The 24,721-nt window shown below is 41.1% G+C and overlaps 1 protein-coding gene across 1 annotated transcript in view; it reads right to left on the bottom strand.

The window, feature by feature from the left end:
• Positions 1–24,721, bottom strand: part of cdh4 (cadherin 4, type 1, R-cadherin (retinal)) — a 234,573-nt gene that overhangs the window by 26,941 nt on the left and 182,911 nt on the right. Inside the window, exon 8 of the mRNA XM_051948214.1 lies at positions 12,591–12,763. Within this exon, the coding sequence (XP_051804174.1) occupies positions 12,591–12,763 (173 nt within the window). The remainder of the gene's footprint in view (positions 1–12,590; positions 12,764–24,721) is intronic.

Here is a 24,721-nt window from a genome sequence, read left to right as displayed (position 1 = left end):
ATCAACGAGTAAATAGTTTCCATGTGACCATGATATACTGAGCATTGTGAATTAACAAATAAGTGAATGCAAGGAAGACATGAATTCACGTGTTTGCTTTTTCACAGCTTACCATCCACTAGAACAACTGGAGTCTGCTACAACACCTTTCTTGCTCCATAACAGATGAACAGCACACATGCAAAAAACACAAACATGCACAAAGCTGCAGAGAGGGAGCAATGTGTTGGTAAAAGGCCCATCCATTATTGCCTAAAAGTCTTGGCTTTCCGCTGTGGGAACAGACTCGGATCATCACTCATTTTAATGGAGGTGCCGCCACTTTAAGATGTGCCACGGTGCTTCGGAAAATACCAGGAGGTGAACGGGCCTTATTTAGTCCAGTTACAGTGAAGGGGAGTTGCCCCCAAGTGTACTGCAGCGCAGACTACATTATTAGAGTGTCATAACCAGCAAAAACATCAGACTTTAAGCTTTGTTTGGATACGACTGCATGAAGCATCTAAAACATCAAGGCGCTGCCTCCACATTGCAGTGACTCTGTCCATGGTGCTGAAAGTTCAGTCTGTCCCAAGACTCAGCACTGGGAAGAGCTCTGACTGTGTGTGTGTGTTTCCATCCTGACAGTATATAAGCCTCCCTGCATTGTGGTTTCTTTCTCTTTCTATTAATCTATTTGGTCCAGGCCTCCATTGTATCAGAGCAAAGAAAGGGAGTGAGACAGAGAGTGGACGTCAAGGACAGGCCACTGTTCACTGCACAGCTTTGTTGAACATCCACAATGCATCCTACTGATGGTCTAATGTTTGTTTGTTGCTCGGCTAACTTTGCCATGTTCACCCGAGGTCACATTTCATGGCCAGAGGCTCTTATGATAGGGACTGCTTAGAGGAACAGCAATAAACCCAGTCAGAGGTCGTGAATCAGCAGATCAAGTTTATAATGTTTCCTGTTGAGATGGCACCTTTTTTGCTTTTTCATTTCTTTGAGTCATGTCTTTTTCTCCCCCTTGGTTTATTGTGTGTTCTTTATTAATGCACATTATGTGCCTCTTTTAATCCCTTGCTATCTTCTTCATCACATCCTGGTTGTTCAGTGTTCTACGCCCGTCTCCTCTATCTCTATGCAGGCTCCCATGTATCACTGTATCTCCGTCTCTCCCTCCCACTCTTTTTTCAGTCGTAAAGGATGCAGCCGATTGTGAGATCAGTCAAAGCATTGAGGCTAGTTAAAACACCCAGCTGGAGTCATTTAGCATCTCTCCTAGTCATTATGAAGTGCACAGACATGTTAATCTGCACCAAACCAGCCCTATTAATGAAAACTCAATACTGGCTGCCCTTTATTAGACTCATAATGAAATATCAATACCATCTCCCCTCATAGAGCGCTTCAGTAAATAGAGCCTCCAATGAATGTGTCTCTCTGCAGACTCATTTAGATCCGGTCATATACATCAATCTAGAAATAGCACCAGATGGCTGTAGGAAGCTAATAGGCTCGAGCTTTGATGGACGTCTCTTCCTTCGGTCAGGTGAAGAGAAATGAGAGGAGCTGAGCCAGCAGGTGGAGCTCTCACACAGTGGGGGATGTGGCTGATGTGTCCTATCCTGCAGGGTTATATCAATCATCTGAGAGTAGTTGTGAGTTTATGGCCCTTAGTGCACACATACACATCCGCTAACGCTTCAGTGAGTGGGAACAGGTGGGACAGTCAGACACTTACACACACCAGGTTTACACGTGCACGTGCACTGGCACATCCAACACACATACACACACAGCCAAACACACTCTGCTGTCCAAAAGTAGCTACCCGAATAGGCCAGTAAAGGGCTCTCTAATGAGTCCTACAGAAGTGCTGAACAGAAAATCTCTCTGTTAGATTAGAGTCCAGCACTGGCAGGAAATACAGCTTCTTGTCTCACAACCAGCAGCAACAGTCCGGACTCCCCCATTGGCCTCGAGTGTCACAAGACTTAATCTGCAGACGCTGAAAGGCATCAGGGGCCACAGAAACTCCTGCATGCAGGGCTCCGGCAACAACAAAACTCAATCCCTTTTTTCATGAGGACCAAATTAGGTAGTTTACCATCCAGGAGACTGGAGGAAGAAAAAGGAAAATAGCTTTAAGCCATCAGTGTTACAGCTGCTCAACATGTCAAGCCGAGCAGACATCAGGACGGGTGGAAAAAGCCGGCTGGTAAGCAAATGGACTCGAGTGCCAGTGGGACAAACTAGGAGAAATAATGGTCTCGACTGGTAAGGCAATGTCGAACAAGAGATTAGAAAGGAATGGTTTTCTGGCAACACATGTACAGTGGTGAATTAATTGTGCCTGAGCTGAGTGTGCATTTTCACTTGGTGTGCTGTAAAGGACCACTCAAAGAGGGTAAAGAAAAGGGGACCAGAAGAGCGAAAGACTTGCTCCTTACTTGTGTCGTTTGTGGATTGTGTTCCGGCTTGCCAGGCTCCTAGTGGCCACAGTCATTAGCTTGTCACTTACAATTTATCTCAAATGCTGCAGTACTCGGCTGAAACTGTAGAGTCCACCTCCCCTCTTCCTCCTTTGACTCCACTCCCTGTCTACCTCAGTGACCCTCAGTATCACTGATTACCACTACAGTTTCATTTCAGTTCGGTTGGGATCACCTCAATTAAATTTACTCAGTTTGATTCGATGCCACTCGATTCCTTTTCATTAGATTTTTAGTTTAGCTCAATTCAGTTCAATTTGTTTCACATCAGTTCAGCTCAGGTACACATCCACACTGCCAATACAAATCAGAGATATCTGTTGGAGTTGGTATAACTGAAATATAGTTTACATGTACACAGTTAGCCTCTATTTTCTTTTCTGAGTTAGAACCAAAAAGTACAAAGACAAGTCTGTTTAGTCTCCATCTTCATTTTCTTTGCCTCTCTTTATCCCTCGCTTGGATGCCTCTTATGCTAGGTTAAGGCCAGAAACATCTTGAAGAGGCCATAAGTTGATGGAGACGTATTGTCAGCAGCACACTGTTCTCTGAAAGCTCTCTGAATCCCATTGTAGAGACACTGACTCAGATACGTAGGTAAATCTGAGATAAAAACTCTGAATCCACTTGATTAGATACGCCTCCACATTTACGCAAACAGCTCAAAGTCACACACTGGATAAAAAAAAAGCTGTGAGTCACAAATGAATAAAGCTGCTAAAATGAAACATGGAGACTGGGAAAGAGGTTCAATTTATCGTCCAACTGAGCATTGCAATGCAATACGCAGGGCACGATCAAGCAAATATGAGCATGATGAACATGCTGTTGCCAAAGTTACCAGCTCCAACATGTCACAAACACATGAGAACAGTAAAGCCAGATCGAAGGCAACGGTTCTTGTTGTACAGCAGCAGATTATGCTAGGTGTCTCACAAAGAGGAGAGAGAAGTTGGTGATCAAAACCAATCAAAAGTAGATCAGCAGACTTAGAAAGCTTCTAACACTTAAGTGTTGACTGATAAAACAGTAAAAGTGAAATTTCATTCAAATAAAGACTGTACATCAAAACTCTCCTAACAGAGGAGACGACTAAAATTACCTGTAAATCTCCTGGTATTGATAATGGTATAAACTTGTCTTTTTGAGATACTATGTCAAGATAATATCTGGTGTATTGTGAAGTATACAACAGAAGGGAGTACACCTGTGTGTAATATCACTTAAATTTAAAATAATTCAAAGTCATATCACCATACAGTAACTGCAGTACTTTTATTTTGAAGGGCAAGAAATTTCCTCTTAAGCAAAATGAAACAATTTAGATTTACTTTAATTTATTTATATTAGAGCATAGCCCCCACAGTGGAAGCTCAATGCACTCTTTACTGAGATTCAAATCTTGTATATTTTTAATATACACTACCAGTCAAAAGTTTGGAGACACCTTCTCATAATATGAAACTCATTGAGAGAATGCTAAGAGTGTGTAAAGCAGTAATCAAAGCAAAGAGTGGCCATTTTGAAGAATCTAAAATATAAATCATGTTTTGACTTATTTCAGTTTTTTGTTCACTACTTAACTCCATATGTGTTCATTCATAGTTTTGATGCCTTTAGTGAGACTCTACAATGTAAATAGTCATGAAAAGAAAGAAAAAACATTAAATGATAAGGTGTGTCCAAACTTGTGACTGGTTGTGTGTATAAAATGTTTAATATGTCCACATTTTTGAGGACACGCTCAGTCCTCTTCAGCATGGATAATACCACTGGAGCTCAAGTTTCTGGAGAGATGCTCTGTCATTCTTCAGGTTTTTTTTTCTTTGCTGAAGAGATTTTGTTGCACTATGTCCTCTTTAAAATACCCCAGAGGTGCTGTGTTTAATACAAGCACAGAGATGTATTTGGGAAGGTCATTTGAAAAATAAATCTTTTTCTTCTTCTGTATGATCTTAGCAGTGTGTTTTTGAACTTTATCATGCTGGAATATTCCTCGCCTGCCAAGTGTCCGTCAGCGTTTTGATATTCAATTCATGGTGTCATCTATCACCTGTCTAACACATTTCTCATGCAGCCCCATATAATCAAGCTTCCACATCTGTACTTCACTGTCAGGACCATGCATTCACTGTGGAGGTCCTGACCAGGTTCACAACAAACATGCTGGACCCCATCTGAACCAAACAACAATAATCTGACCGAAGGATGGGCTCCCAACATTCATCTGGCTTTTCTTTTCTCCATCCCCTTTAGGCGTCATTTTGCAGTTTTATACCAAACAGCAAACAAACGGGATTTTCTCGGCTACTGTAGATGAGGGATGACATGAACTCTCCTTCACACTGCCTGAGCTGCCACAGCCACTCAGACCCTGTGAGAAATGTGAAACACCCGCCCTTCTGCTTTTCAGAGACACACTGTACAAGGACCACACCATCTGTGATGTCAGTTTAGGAGGCACTGCAACTCTGATTAGCGGTGCTTCGGCTCGTTCTGTGCCCTCTGATTACAGCTGCAACTGCGTTTCAACTCATTTCTAGTTGGCTGCTGATCCTTCTGTAATCCTTTTGCCATCTTTGTGAAGTCTCACAATTACATTTTTCAGCTCCTCTGTCAATTATTTTCCATGTGGAGCCATGATGCAGACATGCAGATGGACACAGCCAATAGGTCCAAAATTGAGTAAGTTCTGGTGTTTACAGCTCATTTGAACCTAATTAGAAAATACAGGTGATCACAGGTGTGTTCACTCTGCTGAAATGATGCAATAACTGAGAGGTGACAGAATTTAAAATGATTTGACATTTAAATTATATTGTGCTTGTACTCCCCTCTGATGGATACTGTTTACAGTGTCCATGTTAGTTCTGCTTGTGTTAATTATGAGTAAATACACACTATTGTACAGCTGAGGCTGATGGGAATGTCATTGTTGTTGCAGGCTGTCAGTTGTGAACTAAAGTATTGGGAAAACATAAATCTTGACTCTGGTGCTCATGGCTATCTGTAAAAAATGTGGATATCTGTACAAAATTTTGCTAAGATATCTCGGTCCAAACTAAAAGGAAGACTGAAAAACTTTCCAAAACTGACCAGATGGACTCTTTTAATAAGAGTGTAATCTTTCAACTTTAAGGAAGATAGAAAGTTTATTATCCAATAGACAATGAGAGGGAGGATATCTCAACTTCCAATTTATCAGGTTTCTTCTAAAATCCTTCCCCTGTTGTTACTTTAGGACAGAAGCAATGTGTTTCACAGGGTAATGCTGTAATCGATCGCAAGATGGAAAAACTTTGTTGTACATTTTAGACTGGGTTGTTATGCATATGCCGCAATATACTGGACCAGAGTTCATTTGGTGTTTCCTCTCAACACTGCTGCTGTTGCATTTCTCCATAGGTGAGTGTAAAACTTTTAATATGTGCTGTGCTGCTCCTCAGGCTCTGTGGACTTCACCTCTAGTTGCTCCAACTTCAGTCCACCTGGGGGTATATAAATGCTGAGAAACTGCACTTTTAATGCCTTTTGGATGCAATTGTGCCTGCTTAGAAGCAAAGTATTTGCGTACTGTGAGCAGTTTTGTCAGGGCTTTGTTTACAGCTGTTTTGTATGTTGTTGTTGGGGAAAAGTAATTACTTTAAGTCATTTCCGTCTTGTATCTTAGTAACTACCTCAGACTTCTCTTTTAGGATGCGCCATCGGAGAGTTGTGCAATTTTTCTCAGATTCCATTTTCCCTTATCTTTTGTGTTGATAACAAGTTTGGTTTAGGAGTACATCACTTGTCTATTATTATTAATATTTACTGTTGTGGTTTTATTTCTGCTCATCTGGATGGTTTGTTGTTTTGGCCACGGCCGTCCCTAAAGTCAACTTTAAGCTTCTTCAATAAAAGATTGAAATACAGAGCAAACTGACTCCTCACATTTCTTCATGTAGTTTCCAGTTACTCTGCTCTGCCCCAAACAAACTGGGAACATAATACACAGATTATATTGCAAACAGAGAAGCTTCTATTCTTAAAAGAATTAAGAGGTATAGATGAAGCAAGAAATCTCAAACTAACAGAAGAACAGACTTCCAACCTAAAAGGTAGAAGTGAAACAATTCAGGCTTTTCTGAAGACATAAGACAGTCCAATTCAATACTAGTAGGTGTACATAGTGGACATAAAAAAGTGGATATTGAGTGGACATTTCTTGATTGAATGTTGGCAACAAGCAGTCAACATCCACCTACATGCATCAGTACTCTTAATTCAGCAACCAGCTCACAATCCTCAGATGGCTGCGCTGTCTGGCTTCTGGAGCTGCGGTGCAAGAAGGCGAATTAGCATAACTCAGCATCTCTGAGACAATAAAGCCCCAGGCCCATTTAAGATGCCGACTCTCCGCCTGTATCCCCAGTCGGGCTCTGCAGATCCTAATAGTGCCAGGCTGTGGGCACTCATGTTCTTGAAGCAGCCCAGGCGATGTCCTAATCGACGACGAGACAGTCCAACATGGAGCTGGCATCGGCTCTGGGGACAGCCTGGTGCCGGGCAACACCGCACCATGCCGCACCAGACTGTTCCAACCCAGGGGCTCATGGGAGATTGAGACAGCCTGGGGTAATGAAAGACAACAGCTCTGCCTGCCAGTGGAACTACTGCCATGGAGAGAGGGCACAAAAGGAGAGCATGGACGCCAGCTGTGGCACTCTGACATGTCCCACTCTGCTACCTGCTGCACCAGAGCTGTAGTTGATTAGAAGGCGCTTCCTCCACAGTAGACTGAGACAAGTCTGATTTCAGTGCAACAATTAAGCTGAAAAATGCACAGAAAACTGCAAAAACCTTTACTTGAACATGCTGCAATGCTAATTTCACACTTCATTCCGTCATCACACCTCTAACAACTACCCACAACCGCATAGAAACAGTCACGTTATGCCGATAATAAGCAAACACGTTGGTTGGTTAGCTTGTTAGCCTGTGGGTTGGAGCATGTGGAAGGCTAGAGGTGGGAAGTGAGGGAGAATAATTGGTATTCAGCGATGTCAGAGGTAAGTGATACCAGGCTAACCTCCATGTACCCCTTGTTCTCCTCAACACGAGAGAACCTGCTTCACCTCTTAATTAGGACATGAATATTCTAATTAGACACCGGGATGGTGGATGAGGATTAGCTAAAGCAGGCGAGAAGAGAGGCAGGGGATGGGAATATACAGTATGTAATGATCAGGCTTTTACAGTGCATTCAATGTCAATATCATATCATGTTCATATTTTTGCATAATGTCATGCATGTTCTCTGCTCTGGCTGCACAGATCCACTGTGAGGCCTGTGATCTTTTGCTTCATGTGTGCTGCTCCTCCTCGCTCAGCGTGAGCTTTACCGCGTATAAAAATCATACGTGTCTGCACACGTGCTCATGTGTCTGTGCTTGTTTGTGTTGATGACCTTGACAGCAGGTGGGTGAACTCCCAGGTGTGTCCCAGTTTTAGTGGGAGGATCACAGGCAGGTGGGACTGTGCCTGGCTTGATGTGTCCAGATTAATGAGCTTTCTCTCACTCATATCAGCTGCTACTGCTGCTGCCTGGGCCAAGCTGGAAACAGGGACACAGACCTGGCCCGCATTCACTAGACTCATTTATATTGTCCCACAAATGTGCCACACTATCATGCCATGCCAGCACCATATAAAATTTGGATAAGGAAGAAGCATTGATGTGTTGTTTCTTCTGTTATCAAAACCTGGTTCTGTTCTTGAGATTTTAACCGTAATTATTCTCTAAATGCGTTCGCTTTACTGTTGGTAAAATCCTGTTTTAATTTCCAAAGTGGTGCCTGGCCAGGTTTAGTGCCGAGAGGGACCAATGGGACTTCTCAGAATATAAACATTATGAGACACACTCAATGGTGCTTTTATGTCGGTAATAAAATCAGCCAACGAAGTTATGAGGAAGAGATGATCCTCATAACGACGGCACGAGGATTTGGATGTTTTCCTGATTTTGTTCATTTTCGTTTTTTTCTCTTTTTTAGATTTTTCATCTTGCACCGCAGAGAGATAAGGGTAAGCGTGTGCATCTGTGCGAGAGACACGCTGCAAAATGAACAGTCTGCCATGAAACGCTGCTGCCCACAGTCACCTGATGCAGCTTGGGATAAACAAAAGTTGACCCTATGTGACCTCCCTCATTAGCAGAATAAGATGGAGGATGGAGCGGGGATGATGTGCTCCGCGGTGTCGGTGGTGTGTGGGCTGGCAAATATCTACAGCGAGCAACAGACACACCAGCAGTGGATGAGACGAAAGATGACAATGAAAAGGACACTCTGCGGCCTTGCCAGCAGAGAGGTGCTGGATTTACGTGGCCATTATATCTGCCCTGTGCCCTGAGACGAGCATTAAATATCTGCCTGTCATTTTCTATTTGTACACAAAACAAGCAAATGAATGAAATTAAGGAGTGAATTTTCTGCTTGGTTTGTTTGATTTGCCATCTTTAAAAGGGGCTAAAAGCGATCCAGATTTTTTTAAGCTTTAGTTTCATGCGGCGATTAAATACACTCGTGTATTCAGAAGAAATTCAGCCTGTACAAAGAAGACAAGCAAGTTAGCATTTCAATGATAAATAACATGATGCCCCGTCATTGCTTTTCTTTGGGATTGAACATATCGTCTTAACACCTAAAGGTAGGATCCTGATAAGATACTCAGGAGGCTTATTGGGTTTATACACTTGGAACACTGGCTTCTCAGGGACTGAATGTTAAACTACTTCTCTGCACTTTCCTGTGATTTATTATATTCTTTTATAAATCTGGTGGATTTTTTTCTTCATATCCTGATTTTTTAGTAAACATTAATCTGTTGGGTTTTCTTGTTGTGTTCCAGATATGTAGGAGTATAAACACATATTAGCAGTGTAACCTGTTGACTGTGTTTATTTATGTATGTATTCATTAATGCTAATTGCAATTTCCATATTGTACTTTTATATTTATATTTCTGTATTGTAGTGGAGAGTCTCGGGTAAATTAATTACTGACTGAGCAATGTTTACTTGCCTTCTTTGCTACATTAAATATCTGTTTAATTTGTATATGAAGAGTTAATTTGCAAAAACAGATAACTCCGTTTTGATAAATTTTCAGAATTTTTTTTTTATTGTTTACTTGAGTAATATCAATCAAACTGAAGTTGAGTGGATTTGACTCAGTAGAAAAATACATGACAAAATAGAGAAAAAATAAATTATTAGTGTTATTATTATTATTATCTCAGGTAAACAATAAAAAAAGAGTTTTCTGAAAACGGAGTTACCTGTTTTGCAAATGAACTCTTCATATTTTGTTGGGATTCGTCATAGCAGTTACAAGTTCATCTGTACATGTAACCTTGGAGTCTACACACGTGGACAAAATTGTTGGTACCCCTCAGTTAAAGAAGGAAAAACCCACAATTCTCACTGAAATCACTTGAAACTCACAAAAGTAACAATAAATAAAAATTTATTGAAAATTAAATAATCAAAATCAGCCATCACTTTTGAATTGTTGATTAACATAATTATTTAAAAAAACAAACTAATGAAATAGAGCTGGACAAAAATGATGGTACCCATAACTTAATATTTTGTTGCACAACCTTTTGAGGCAATCACTGCAATTAAACGATTTCTGTATTTGTCAATGAGTGTTCTGCAGCTGTCAACAGGTATTTTGGCCCACTCCTCATGAGCAAACAGCTCCAGTTGTCTCAGGTTTGATGGGTGTCTTCTCCAAATGGCATGTTTCAGCTCCTTCCACATATGTTCAATGGGATTCAGATCTGGGCTCATAGAAGGCCACTTTAGAATAGTCCAACGCTTTTCTCTCAGCCATTCTTGGGTGTTTTTGGCTGTGTGTTTTGGATCGTTGTCCTGTTGGAAGACCCATGACCTGCGACTGAGACCAAGCTTTCTGACACTAGGCAGCACATTTCTCTCCAGAATGCCTTGATAGTCTTCAGATTTCATCGTACCTTGCACACTTTCAAGACACCCTGTGCCAGATGCAGCAAAGCAGCCCCAAAACATTACTGAGCCTCCTCCATGTTTCACCGTAGGGACAGTGTTCTTTTCTTCGTATGCTTGGTTTTTGAGTCTATGAACATAGAGTTGATGTGCCTTACCAAAAAGCTCCAGTTTGGTCTCATCTGTCCAAAGGACATTCTCCCAGAAGCTTTGTGGCTTGTCAACATGCATTTTTGCAAATTCCAGTCTCGCTTTTTTATGAGTTTTTTCAGCAGTGGTGTCCTCCTTGGTCGTCTCCCATGAAGTCCACTTTGGCTCAAACAACGACGAATGGTGCGATCTGACACTGATGTACCTTGGCCTTGGAGTTCACCTTTAATTTCTTTGGAGGTTGCTCTGGGCTCTTTGGATACAATTCCAACGATCCGTCTCTTCAATTTGTCATCAATTTTCCTCTTGCGGCCACGTCCAGGGAGGTTGGCTACTGTCCCGTGGGTCTTGAACTTCTGAATAATATGAGCCACTGTTGTCACAGGAACTTCAAGCTGTTTAGAGATGGTCTTATAGCCTTTACCTTTAAGATGTTTGTCTATCATTTTTTTTTCGGATGTCCTGGGACAATTCTCTCCTTCGCTTTCTGTTGTCCATGTTCAGTGTGGTACACACCTTTTCACCAAACAGCAGGGTGACTACTTGTCTCCCTTTAAATAGGCAGACTGACTGATTATGAGTTTGGAAACACCTGTGATGTCAATTAAATGACACACCTGAGTTAATCATGTCACTCTGGTCAAATAGTTTTCAATCTTTTATAGAGGTACCATCATTTTTGTCCAGGCCTGTTTCATTAGTTTGTTTTTTTAAATAATTATGTTAATCAACAATTCAAAAGTAATGGCTGTTTTTGATGATTTAATTTTCAATACATTTTTATTTATTGTTACTTTTGTGAGTTTCAAGTGATTTCAGTGAGAATTGTGGGTTTTTCCTTCTTTAACTGAGGGGTACCAACAATTTTGTCCACGTGTGTATGTCTTTTAAGAATTTGCTTTGGTCCTTTGAGGTTCTAATGTTTCCCATCCCAGTATTTTTCCCATCAGTGTGCCAGTGCACAAGCACTGAAGCACTCTTTTCACTATTCCCTGGGCTTGTACTTATGGATTCTTCTGATAAGATTTTTGGCACCTCACTCGTCCTGCAGCTTTGAGAAAACCCATACATATTACATCAAAATAAAATGCACTCTCAAAAGTTATATCTTACATATAATTACAGCCAAACATTTAAACTGACAAAAGCTGCATTGGTATGCTCAATTGTTCTTCAGAATTTTTTTTATAAATGAAAGCTGTCATTTGGTGGAATTTGGTGATGTTTTATTCCTTCCTGAAAATGTCTGCAGTGTTGATTGGTTACAGCCACTCACAGTTTCAGTTGGCTCCTGCTTGTACCAAATTATAACTGTGTTGAAGGTCTAACACCGAAATGTTACCAAAAAAGGTCAATTTGCAGGTTAAAGTCTTGGAAGCACCCGTCCCTCTCTTAAGCACTTGTCTAATGAAGCTGATGTGAAAATTATTTGGTCTTAAAGCAAGTTGATAGCTAAAGCTGACAGTAAAGCAACATAAATGGTGAAAGTGAGAGACTTTTCATTCATTTATTTGCATTGTTTAACGAATACTTAGTGAACATAAGGATCTATTTGGGGAATCCTGTCAAATCAGACTTACAGATGTACATTTTTGAGTTAAACGAAGGCCCAAATGGGACGACATGGAGCTGTTTTCATAAAGGATCTTATTTCACTGCTCCTATGTTCAAGGAAGTTGCAGGAGATTTGACCCTGCAAAAGCCTGGGTTCTAAATGAATACAGCTACTATGAAAAAATGTAGGCTAATCCACCAAATTATAAACAGATGTCTAGAAAAATTTGTAGAATGTAATTTCATTCTTATTTTATTACAATATGATGTTTATCCCAGTAATTACTGTAGATGCTGACTTTGTAAAACATCACTGAACCTTCCTAAATATGCCATCTTATTGCTGGCACAAATGAGTGACAGAAAGATGACCTTAGAATCCGTCCAGAACACATACTGACCTCTCTGTCCAGGCCGGCTGCCACTGTAACTATGTCTCCAGTCTCGCTGTTGATGGTGAACATGTTGGGGATGGGGCTGTGGGGCGTCTGTGAGAGGATGCGATAGCGCACCATGCCGTTCGCCGTGGTGGAGTCGTCGGAGTCTGTGGCTGTCACCTGCATCACAGATGAGCCTGCGGAGAGAGGAGAGATAGTCAACCAGCAGCACTCAGAGAGAGGCACAGCGGAATAATGGGAGATGTAGGCGACGCTCTTGAAGAGGTCAAGCTCGAAAAAAAAGTAGAGACGAAAAACAACCGAGTGACATTCATTAAAATACAAAGATGTGCTGCTCAAGGTCCTTTGCACACGTACATTTTAGAAAACACACACGGCAAAACGAAGGTTTCTTGTAAGCCCATTACTGTTAATGAATTTGTGGGAAATATCAAAGAGAAGAAGGAAGACTAAGAGAAGACTCAGCAGACAACAAACCCATTTATGAACTTGAAACAAGTCAATCAGACTTTTCAAATTGCTGTGACATTCTCTGTTCTTTGGCAAATAACTTTAAGAGGCAGAGCTATTAGTGAGCAAAGTACAAAAACACAAACAAAATCTGTTAAATAAGCTGTGTTGTTTTCTCCTCTGTATATTTCAAGCTTATGGGGCAAAGTTTGCACCTCTGCAGAGTCCATTTAGTAATGAGCAACGCTGGGTCTTCTGCCGTTTCCACCATCCATTATTTCAGCCTTCAGCAGCACCGTGACTGCCCTTAATGCTTCGATACTCTCTGCCTATTTGTCTTAGAATCACAGATAAACACTGCCATTTAAGGCCGACAGCACAGAGGTGGTGAGACGGAGGTGAGCGTTTGCAAGTATCTGTGTGTGAAAAGAACGCATGTATGTCGACGTATACTTCCAGGCACATGTGCATCTGTATGCATGTGACTGTTTGTGTCCTCTCAACACGTATCAGGATGAAAGCCTCTGCGTCCTCGCATCTTCCCCGAGCAGAATTATTGATTTGCACGAGTTTGTCAGCTGGGCTCACAAATGCGACCAGGCAATTAGGAGCACTTTGTGCTGGAAAGAGGAGAGATCACCTCGCCTCTCTCTCAGGGTTCTGTGAAAATGTCACTTTCCATCAGGCAGCCATTTACAGGCTGCTGCTGCTGCTGTCGCTGAGAAAAAAAAAAGGACTGTCAGCTTGCAGGAGGAGGACAGCAAAGAGAAGAGACGACTGAAGCACAAACATGCGTGAATGAGAAGATTGTGTAAGCGGAGAAAGACTTAAAAGGAGGAAGACAAGGACAGAGGAGCTGAAGAGAAAATAGGAGATGGGAAAGCAGGGAAGAGGGGAAAGCAGTAATTCACATGGCATAATGCCTGCATGTTGTAGTTTATCGCCAAAATTGTAATTCTGATTACAATTCTGGTGCTTTCAAAACAAATTTCCACCGTTTTCATGCTAGTAGTCATCAAAATGTTAGTCAGCCCTGCATGATTGTGGATGCCACACTGAGAGGGGACTGATTCAGTAATGTTGAATTATCACATCAAAGCAGTCAAAATTAGGCAGCACAAAAAACATGTCATGTATGTTTTAGAACAGAAGAAGTGGTAGCTGAGGGAGAATGTGAAGCTTTGCCTCCAAATCATAAATGTAAATGTCTTAACCAAAGCCAGGGAGCCGCTGGATTCACACCAGATTCGGCGTTCGCCTGTGGGTCTGAGCAGTTACAGGTGTCTCCATTCCAATAATTGGGTCTAGATGGCACCATCATTCCTGTGACAGCCTGCATGGACACGATAATTGTAGCCTCAAATTCTATTTCAAACTTCATTAAGTTTCAAAGCGGGATTTGTCACTTTGACCAGCAAAGGAAAAGAAGAGTGTCCAAGGAAAGACAGGAAAAAAGAAAAAAACAATTATTGCCATTCCACTGAGGACAGCGTCAATATATAATCAACCTTTCCCGTCCTGCAGGGAGGGAGAGGACGTGATGAATCACATGTTAGTGCTGCTATCTTCCATTTCAATGTGGAGGACTCAGTGATATGATGATGCTGGTGGGCTTTCAGATCCAAACACGGAATGTTATAAGCCTGAAAAGGGTTAAACTCTGAGCCTGTTTAATTCCTATTTAATTTGAACTCTAATTCCAAATCCTAATTGCTTTTCTGCCAAAATCACTGGACCTGAAAATTTGGTGGCAGTCGTGTATATTGTTGGCCATTTTGCTCACGTGACTGGAGATCACCGGTGAGCTCTATCTGCTGCCTAAACATTAATCAGCCGGAGTCAACATCTGCCTTCCAATTAGAAAGAGATGGAGTAAAAATAGAGGGAGATGGATACAGACGGAAACAGCGACAGGGAGATAGACACACACTGATTAAAAGATAGGAAGAAGAGTGGAAAATTGCCAAGCTGAAGAAGAGAGTGAAGAGATCGAGACGAGCGGTGAGGGAGTTTATAAAGACCACTAAAAGCAAAAGTACAAGGGGAAGTGAGGGAGCGAAAGGGCATGGGATGGACAGTATAAGAGGATAATAATTCTCATCAACGGAGGGAAGATAGAGGTCGCCTTTCAGGAGGAAAGAGTGGCCACGGTACAGTAGATAGAGCCGGAGAAGGAGAAGTAGAGGTTGAGAGGTAAGGGTGGGATGAGAAAAGGTTGAAACCCGGTGAATCACTGTAGAAGTCATGAAAGGGACACCGAGTTTTCACACAAGAGCCTCTAATGGTGTCCACTACACAGAAGACACAAAGCTGCGGTCAAACCATTTGAACCATTCAAACACAGACACTAAAAATGAGGTCGAAAACTGGAATTCACATCTCGGTGCAAAGGCCACATCAAAGCTGCCCTTTTGGAATCTTTTTTCTTGTGCTACAGCCTGTTAGCTGCGTCGGTGTTTTCCTGCTTATTTTAATGCGACCCATAGCTGAGTGGGGGCAGTTATTTCAGATGTCCAGAGTTCCAGCTGCAGGAAAAGTGATATTTTTCTCTAAACAGACAATAGTTGGAGTACTTCCAAGGCTTGGATGGGTCTAAAATTATCCTGGTTGAATCATCTGTACTAAACATGAGCAGTTGCATTGGCTGCTTCTCTGAAGGAGCACTCCACTGATTTACACACGGGTGACTTAACCTGTCATGGTGAGAACTACTTAACCTATAAAAAACACTTGTATGATGTCTTTCTATGACATCAACCTGCTCTGAGAGAGGGAGACGATGTCATTGAGTTTATTTTAGTTTGGATTCTGAAACTCCAATCAGAAACCTTGATTTACCAGTGTGGGACAAAATGGTTTGAAACATATACGTGTTGAACAACAGGAAGGTTCTAATGAAACACATTGTTGGGTTGCAAATGTGGTAAATGTAGGATGCAATGCTTCTTGAGCTTGATCTGACTGAAAGTCTAATATTCCTTTGAATCTCTCAGTGTCAAGTCGCAAACTCTGCGTATGTTAATTAACTGTGATTCTTTCCACAAGTCAAAATTAAAGTGACTTAACACTCTGAACCCCATACGTCGTGGCAGGTCAGAAACACGTTATCGTTAACAAATCTGCAAAAATACACCATTTATCAGATCCGGAGACTCTGAAAGTAGAAAGAATCATGCAATTTTCAACTTTTTAACAATCCTTGAACTACTCATCCTGCCGTTCAGTCAGGAAACTGAACCAAATCTAGGCTTAAAATGAGGACGTTTCATTAAAATAAAGAGTTTATTTGAACCAAATTCTGTAAATAATTAAAATAATTCTGGGAAAACAAGAATTCATTAGTAACTCAGCTGCCACCAACAATCACATGACAAAAATGAGTTTGTTTTTTTTACTAAACTGCAGGCTGTGCTTACATTGAGCAGAAATTATTTTTTACAATTTAAGTTGTAAAATATCTTTAGTATGAAGAGTTAGCTTTTGCAACATTGGTCACAATTGGTCCCGTGGGCACTTGGGAAATATTCTACATGTTGAGTCCAAGTTATTTAAATTTTTGTAAAATAAATAATCATGAATTTCTAGTAGTAGAAATACTGTGACGACTTGCCAAGACTATCACAGGAGCAGTTCCCCACTGAAGGGGGCAGAGTTTCCTAACCGCCAAACACTCATCAGTGACAGCTGTCTATCGATGTTCACCCACCAATGCTATCACCATCCCTGCTTCCTGAATGGAACGAAGACTCTCTCAAAAAGAACTGATGGGACTTACATCAGAATGCTGCGGATGGTACAAAACATCTCCTGGAAATCGCACCTCACTAACAAGTCACTACATGGTCCACATGCACACTTGTCAACCATCATTAGGCAACGTAGACTAGCACTAGCTGGACATGTGGTGAGACACAGCGAAGCAGCTGGTCAAGTACTGTTATGGAAACCTGATGCTGTCAAAAGGGTTGACAGCCCGAGCACAACATTAAGGAAGGTGCTTGAAGAAGACACTGGTCTGGAAGGCAAAGAACTTCTGACTGCAGTGTTGGACAGAGGATGCTGGAGGAAGAACTTTATTCATGTCACCGATACCGTCAGATGCAACCGACTGACTGACTGAAAATAAATAAGCAGAGAAAATCAACTTTAGGCTTTTACTTTTATTATGATTTATTCCATTCTAAATGTGTAATATAACACTACAGACAATGCCGAGTTTTCTCTATTCTAGATGTGGTTGTGCTGTTTCCATAAGGGCGCAAGAATTTATATTGTAGTGAAAACTGAGCCGGCAGTGATAAAAAATGCAACAGGAGCAAAAAAAAAAAAAATGCCCAGAAACTGCTTTAAGTTTAGAGAGTTAAAACTAGAAAAAGCATGTTATGACTCTGACTTGCTTCTTTTCCACTGCAAACTCAGCTAAGGCTAGAATTGTGATACTCGACAAAAATCCACAAACACATTTCTGTAGGGTTACGTAAAGAAATGTGCTTTGGGTAACCGCAGATCGCAGAGGCTCGCAGATGTGCAAACCTTCTGAATCTCAACAACATGTTGTCAGAGAGGTTGATCCAGCTCCTGTTGGGAGGCTGGTTTGAAAGAGGAAATAAAGAACAGAAAACATTATACCGAGAATCTGTTCAATACTCAGGGGCTTCACACTTTTTACAGTTACTCGCCATCACAAGGAGGAAAACATAACTTGTCAGAAAGGCAGCAGAAAAATGACGCCCTTAGACAATATCACAAAACTCCTCAAGAGAATCTGATAGTTGTTTGCCGAAGAATATTAAAGATATTAAACTGTTACAGAAATATTCACTGGTCTGCATGAGAAGAAGTAACAAATGTCTGATGGCTTTTTGACAGCGTCTCAAAACGCACACTATGAGAAAAACACGTAACTACAGATGGGTGAGTTCTATCTGTCTGCAGGTAAAAGCGATTTCCTGCTTCACATTGCTCGCCTGTCAGAGCAAACTGGTAAAAAATGCAAAACAAAAAAGCCTGTCTTTCAGAGTGAGGTGGCACCGCTAACCACCAACCCTCTGTGTCAATAAAAATTCATGTGACCCTGATGTGTTCTCTGGAGAGGTCTCTACACCCCGGAGCATCCACCACCTCTTATTTGCCCCCATCACTCCATCTCCCTTGCTCTTATGCCAATCCCTAATTAACCTCCCCCCACCCCCTCATCTCCACCAGTTAAGATGGCAAGAGAAAGCCTCTTAAATCTCTCTGCAACAGTTAGGAGGGAGAGAGAGAGAGAGAGAGAGAGAGAGAGAGAGAGAGAGAGAAATGCAGTTCCCCTGTCCCCCCTTGGGAGGGTAAATCGACTGTGAGAGAAGGCACTCAGCTGCTGGTTTTGATCTTGCACTCTCATTTCAGAAGGCCCTTTTTGAGAAAGACGGTCCATAAAAGGGAACAACTCTGCTGTCAGAGCCGGGGAGGAGGAGGGGGGGCAGACGTTCTGAGTACACTGTAGCCTCAGAACACAAGAGCTTTCTGAAGAAGTCATGCCATCTTGCCGAATCTTCATCTGACGCCACTTAACACGATGTAAGGACTGTCTCGTGTCACCGTCTTGACGGTTTTCTAGAGTTTCACATCATTTCGCTGACCTCTCTTGACAAGGCGCTGTATTTCAAATTTTTTTCTTCTTTTTTGCTATATATTAAATAGGGAGCCCCACCAAAAAAAGTATTTGCACACATTTAACAGGTTTAACAAGTTTTACCAAGATAATTCTCATTAATTTCACATTAAATTCAATTTATTCCTCATCAGCAGCAACTGTATATGATGCACTGCTTTGGTACATTTGATGACCTGTATGAATTAATTCCATTAGTCACAGGTTTATTTGGTGTTGTGCAGAGCCCAGCGGCGGAAAGTGACAAATGTTTCAAACCGGAGCCTGACGGTTTGATCGCATCTCTCCCTACGTAACATCTGGAGATGGAGATAAGGGTGGTTCCCTGTTGGTCCTCCTCTTTGATGGCTTTCACACAGTGCAAGATATGAAGATGTGTTGTAATGCTTCACAGAACCTTTGATATCTGGGTCTGTAGATACTGAAAATGACACCATTGTAGCTAAATGCAAGCACCCCCTCCATGCACACAAACACACGTTGTTTGGCATTTAGAAGAACAGGTTGGACATTTATCTGTGACAAAGTCTCATTGCTGCTGCACACATTTTTCAATTACGTTAAATATACTAAACGGCTAAACTGCCTTCCTGCACTTTACACTGTGCACACTGAAGATGTAAGGCACATTTTCCTTTCTGCAAAAGTTTACTTCAAATTGTTTAAACTTTTTTGTTTAGTGTTTGTGTTTAGTTAGAGGTTACACTGTGACCCTACTGGTATCTACCCAAACAAATAATTTGCTTTTGTTGCCAAGACTTTAGATCTGCTGTCACTGTAGCTATACAAGTGAAACAAATAAGTCTTCTCTGCACAGCAAAGAAAGAAAAAATCCTGTAACAATCTGGCAGTAAGAGTGCCAGAAAAATATGTTTAAAAAAGTGGAATACTGTAGCATTCAGATAGAGCCAAAACTGAGAAAATAATGGCAAATATCTGTAAGATAACAATATATTTTTTGTTATTTTAATGGATTTAAAACAGAGTAATTTTACAATCATGGTAAAAACACTGATTTTTTAAGTGGATATTATTTATGTTTGTTAATGGATATGATCTGTAATCTGACAAAACAGGAAAAACATGTAAAATAACAGTAAGTTGTTTACAAGAGTACATTTAAAAACTGTATTTTTTGTTTACAGGTTGCATGCGGTTTAAAATTATCTCATGGTTTTTGATTTGCAAAAAAACTAATTTAATGAGACGGATTTCATGTTTCATTCAAATGTGTCTTTGTTAATTATACTGAAATTCCATAGAAAATGTGATGCTTGCCATTTCTGAACTGGTACAATCATTTTCTACAAAACGCACGTGGCTGTGAATAATTACACGACGCCCTGTTTTAATATTCTTTCATGTTTCATCTCCTGCTGTGGGGTGGAGAGAGACAGAAAATTGAGACATACTGGATGCACTGATACTGTGTTTGAGCAGCATCGGCACCCAGAGCAGCACCTGTCAGCTGCGACACTGTGACAGGTTTCAACACTCCATCTGCTGGCAGGATAGACAGACAGTGAGTCACCTGGAGTAACACCTGAGAGAATTCATGGCCTTTCTCATCCGCAGAACCATCCAAACCGCATGCAAATAAAGGCTGCACTCTGAAGATCTGTGAAGCTCTGCGGTGCTGAGTGTTCTGTTAATCACTGAAAATGTCAGTTCTTTACAACATCGGATGAAGCACGCACATGATATTACACACGTGGACAAAATTGTTGGTACCCCTCAGTTAAAGAAGGAAAAACCCACAATTCTCACTGAAATCACTTGAAACTCACAAAAGTAACAATAAATAAAAATTTATTGAAAATTAAATAATCAAAAACAGCCATTACTTTTGAATTGTTGATTAACATAATTATTTTAAAAAAACAAACTAATGAAACAGGCCTGGACAAAAATGATGGTACCTCTATAAAAGATTGAAAACTATTTGACCAGAGTGACATGATTAACTCAGGTGTGTCATTTAATTGACATCACAGGTGTTTCCAAACTCATAATCAGTCAGTCTGCCTATTTAAAGGGAGACAAGTAGTCACCCTGCTGTTTGGTGAAAAGGTGTGTACCACACTGAACATGGACAACAGAAAGCGAAGGAGAGAATTGTCCCAGGACATCCGAAAAAAAATTATAGACAAACATCTTAAAGGTAAAGGCTATAAGACCATCTCTAAACAGCTCGAAGTTCCTGTGACAACAGTGGCTCATATTATTCAGAAGTTCAAGACCCACGGGACAGTAGCCAACCTCCCTGGACGTGGCCGCAAGAGGAAAATTGATGACAAATTGAAGAGACAGATCGTTCGAATTGTATCCAAAGAGCCCAGAGCAACCTCCAAAGAAATTAAAGGTGAACTCCAAGGCCAAGGTACATCAGTGTCAGATCACACCATTCGTCGTTGTTTGAGCCAAAGTGGACTTCATGGGAGACGACCAAGGAGGACACCACTGCTGAAAAAAACTCATAAAAAAGCCAGACTGGAATTTGCAAAAATGCATGTTGACAAGCCACAAAGCTTCTGGAAGAATGTCCTTTGGACAGATGAGCCCAAACTGGAGCTTTTTGGTAAGGCACATCAACTCTATGTTCATAGACTCAAAAACCAAGCATACGAAGAAAAGAACACTGTCCCTACGGTGAAACATGGAGGAGGCTCAGTAATGTTTTGGGGCTGCTTTGCTGCATCTGGCACAGGGTGTCTTGAAAGTGTGCAAAGTACGATGAAATCTGAAGACTATCAAGGCATTCTGGAGAGAAATGTGCTGCCTAGTGTCAGAAAGCTTGGTCTCAGTCGCAGGCCATGGTTCTTCCAACAGGACAACGATCCAAAACACACAGCCAAAAACACCCAAGAATGGCTGAGAGAAAAGCGTTGGACTGTTCTAAAGTGGCCTTCTATGAGCCCAGATCTGAATCCCATTGAACATATGTGGAAGGAGCTGAAACATGCCATTTGGAGAAGACACCCATCAAACCTGAGACAACTGGAGCTGTTTGCTCATGAGGAGTGGGCCAAAATACCTGTTGACAGCTGCAGAACGCTCATTGACAAATACAGAAATCGTTTAATTGCAGTGATTGCCTCAAAAGGTTGTGCAACAAAATATTAAGTTATGGGTACCATCATTTTTGTCCAGCCCTATTTCATTAGTTTGTTTTTTTAAATAATTATGTTAATCAACAATTCAAAAGTGATGGCTGATTTTGATTATTTAATTTTCAATAAATTTTTATTTATTGTTACTTTTGTGAGTTTCAAGTGATTTCAGTGAGAATTGAGAATTTTTCCTTCTTTAACTGAGGGGTACCAACAATTTTGTCCACGTGTGTATTACACTAAGACGCAAGGAGAAGCGCCACAAATAGAGCTTCGCGCTCGTCCATACATGCATGGAGTCAGAGGGTCACAAGGTCCTTTTCTGTCCAATCGTTTTCTAAGTCCAGCCCCTCTGTTTAGCGTGCTTTATAACAGAGGCAGCGGTCATTCATTCTGTCTGCGACACCAGCCTCTACACATCTGCAAACCTCCACCTCCGCCTCTTTAAAAGTTTAGTTTCATAACTCTGACAATTTTACAAAGGTGGCTGCAGCACACCCCTGCATCTACTCTGTTTAGTCGGTGGAAAAGAACAAGGAGCCGGCTGGGAGCAGTGCACATCTCTTCTTCTCATCATCAGACACACTTTCTAATCTGTAGAGGAAGAAAGAATGAAGGGAATGGATGTTTCTCATATTTTGTGGGACTGTAGAACACAGATTGTTCATTATTGTACATTAAAACTATGTATATTGGAGTTTGTATAATGACGACCCGTTAAATCTTTGTTTCTGTGTCCACACTGCATCCGTTTAAATGTTGTGAATTTCAGGCTCTGCTGGGGGGTTCGTGATCTCAGGGACTGTCTGTGTCATGTTTGCTCAGGTTGTTCCAGAGTCAAACACAAGTGCATGTCATTCCAAAATAAATGGTTAAATCTGACAAAGTGTCCTGTCTGAAATACAGATTAAGCGTCAAAAACTAGATTAGCAGCTGAGGTGTTCTGTAGAGTAGTACTGAAAGAGAGACAAGGTAAAAAAAATCCTGACAATCTAAGGCTCGCTTAATCCAAAAATCTGGTTTTATTTGTGCTTCAGAGAGCCTCAGATTCCCTTCTGTCTCACTCAAGATAGTTCTTTTGATTGAATGTTAGTATTTTTGGTTGTCGCCTCAGGTTTTGTGATGAAAAGCAGCAGAGACTCCGGTATGTAAAGAAAGGTGCACGAGAGAGCTTAGTCAAAGTCAGAATTGATATTAATAATGCACCTCATCTAAAGTGCATATCTTATATTTGGCCACGTTCTCTAACTGCGGAGTCGGAATCAGTGCTGCTGGGCACAAAAACCAACTCCAGCAAAACTGTGCAGCGCTTAACTTGAGCTCTAAACTGGTTCCATTAATAGTGAGCAAAAGATTTAACTGGCAGAGCATATATTAATGGCTTTAATGGGCCAGAAAAGCGTAAAAGTATGTCTCCTCCAGCCTCCACTGAAGATGAATCGCAATCATTTTGTTTTCTTCAACAAAACTGGCAATTAGGCCAACACACAGTCTACAGTATTTTCCTAATTAAAATTCATCAATTCAGGGGCCAGTGACAGCAGCAAAGGCAGACAAAAAGCACAGCGCTCCACACACATTATGCTTTTTTGACACTGCACTCTTAACACCTAACAACATGAGCTCCACAAACAAACGCTCCTTGGCAGTGATTGCTTAATGAAGGGCACAACAATTATACTGTACATAGTGTGTAATGTATTTCTTGTTAATTGGTGTCACGGATTTCATTCTGCTCGCTGCAAAAAATGTAATTCAAACGCTTTTGTCGTCACATGTTCTCATTTTAAAGCACGCGGAGACTATCAGAGTGAGAAAACAAAGAAAGTAGCTTTTGGAATGTGTGGTTGCCCTCGCTAATTAGCAGCTCCGTATATAGACCCACGCTCCGCCGAGGAATAACCAGCGTTCGCGCACACAAAACTCAATCCCAGACTCGCTCATCCATACACACACATACACATGCACAACATGCTTTCCTATATTGTTTACAAATCCCCTTGAGATTAAACTTTGCAGCAGAACAATATCTGAACGCTGTGAAGACAAACGTGGGTCCTCGGGGTCTGATTGTTAGAACACGAGTTCTTCCAGTCGAGACATGAGAGCTACTTGCACATTCTGCTCTTGTCTCCGGCTTCGCGCTGACCACAACTTTTCCTCGATTCTGAGGGAAGGTCCACATCTCTCCATGCTCTGCAGAATCTGATAATGATGCATCCAGCCAAGATACTGTAAAACAAATATCATGAACTTGCCCCCGTCTGAATCGGAACAGAAAACTTCAAGAGTCTCGACAAATTCACTCCTCAAAAAACCGGAACGACCAAATATATTTAAGGTGAGTGTGAGTAAGATTGAAATGTTGAGTTTTTCTGAAGCAGTGAATGAGCATTTCACTGGTTGAACTAAAAAATAAACAGGATCCTCAAACAATAAGAGGCTGTGGATTATAGTAAATTTTCGCATTTTCTTCCCGCAATTATTAGTATTAATTAAAGCTAATCCAATATAAACCTTTCAGCTAATAATACAGTCTAAAATAAAGCTTCAAATGGATTATTGCATTAGTGATTTTTAGCAGAGCTCACTATGAACCAGCATAAGAGCGAAGTGGTGATTTTCCATGCATTCATTTAAGTAGTTACAATATTAAGTGATTATACGATTGTATTTTTAGGTGTTCTCTGGCTTTTTAATGGCATGACTCAGTCAATTACAACTGAACATAAAGTGCAGTTTGGGAGCATAAAGTCTTCTTGCAACAGAAGGCACATCTTGTTCTTCTCCAGCTCTATTGGTTTGTACATTAGGTAAGACGGGTACAAATGTCAAACTTATGATTTTAAAAGGTCACGAACCAAAAAAAAAAAAAAACGGAAAAAAACGGGAAGTAGAAGCAGGAAACCACTGGATGATGG

The sequence above is a fragment of the Acanthochromis polyacanthus genome, chromosome 5 (genome assembly GCF_021347895.1).
Source record: "Acanthochromis polyacanthus isolate Apoly-LR-REF ecotype Palm Island chromosome 5, KAUST_Apoly_ChrSc, whole genome shotgun sequence".
In the NCBI taxonomy this organism is placed as follows: domain Eukaryota; kingdom Metazoa; phylum Chordata; class Actinopteri; family Pomacentridae; genus Acanthochromis; species Acanthochromis polyacanthus.
This window is presented reverse-complemented; position numbering and strand designations above follow the sequence as displayed.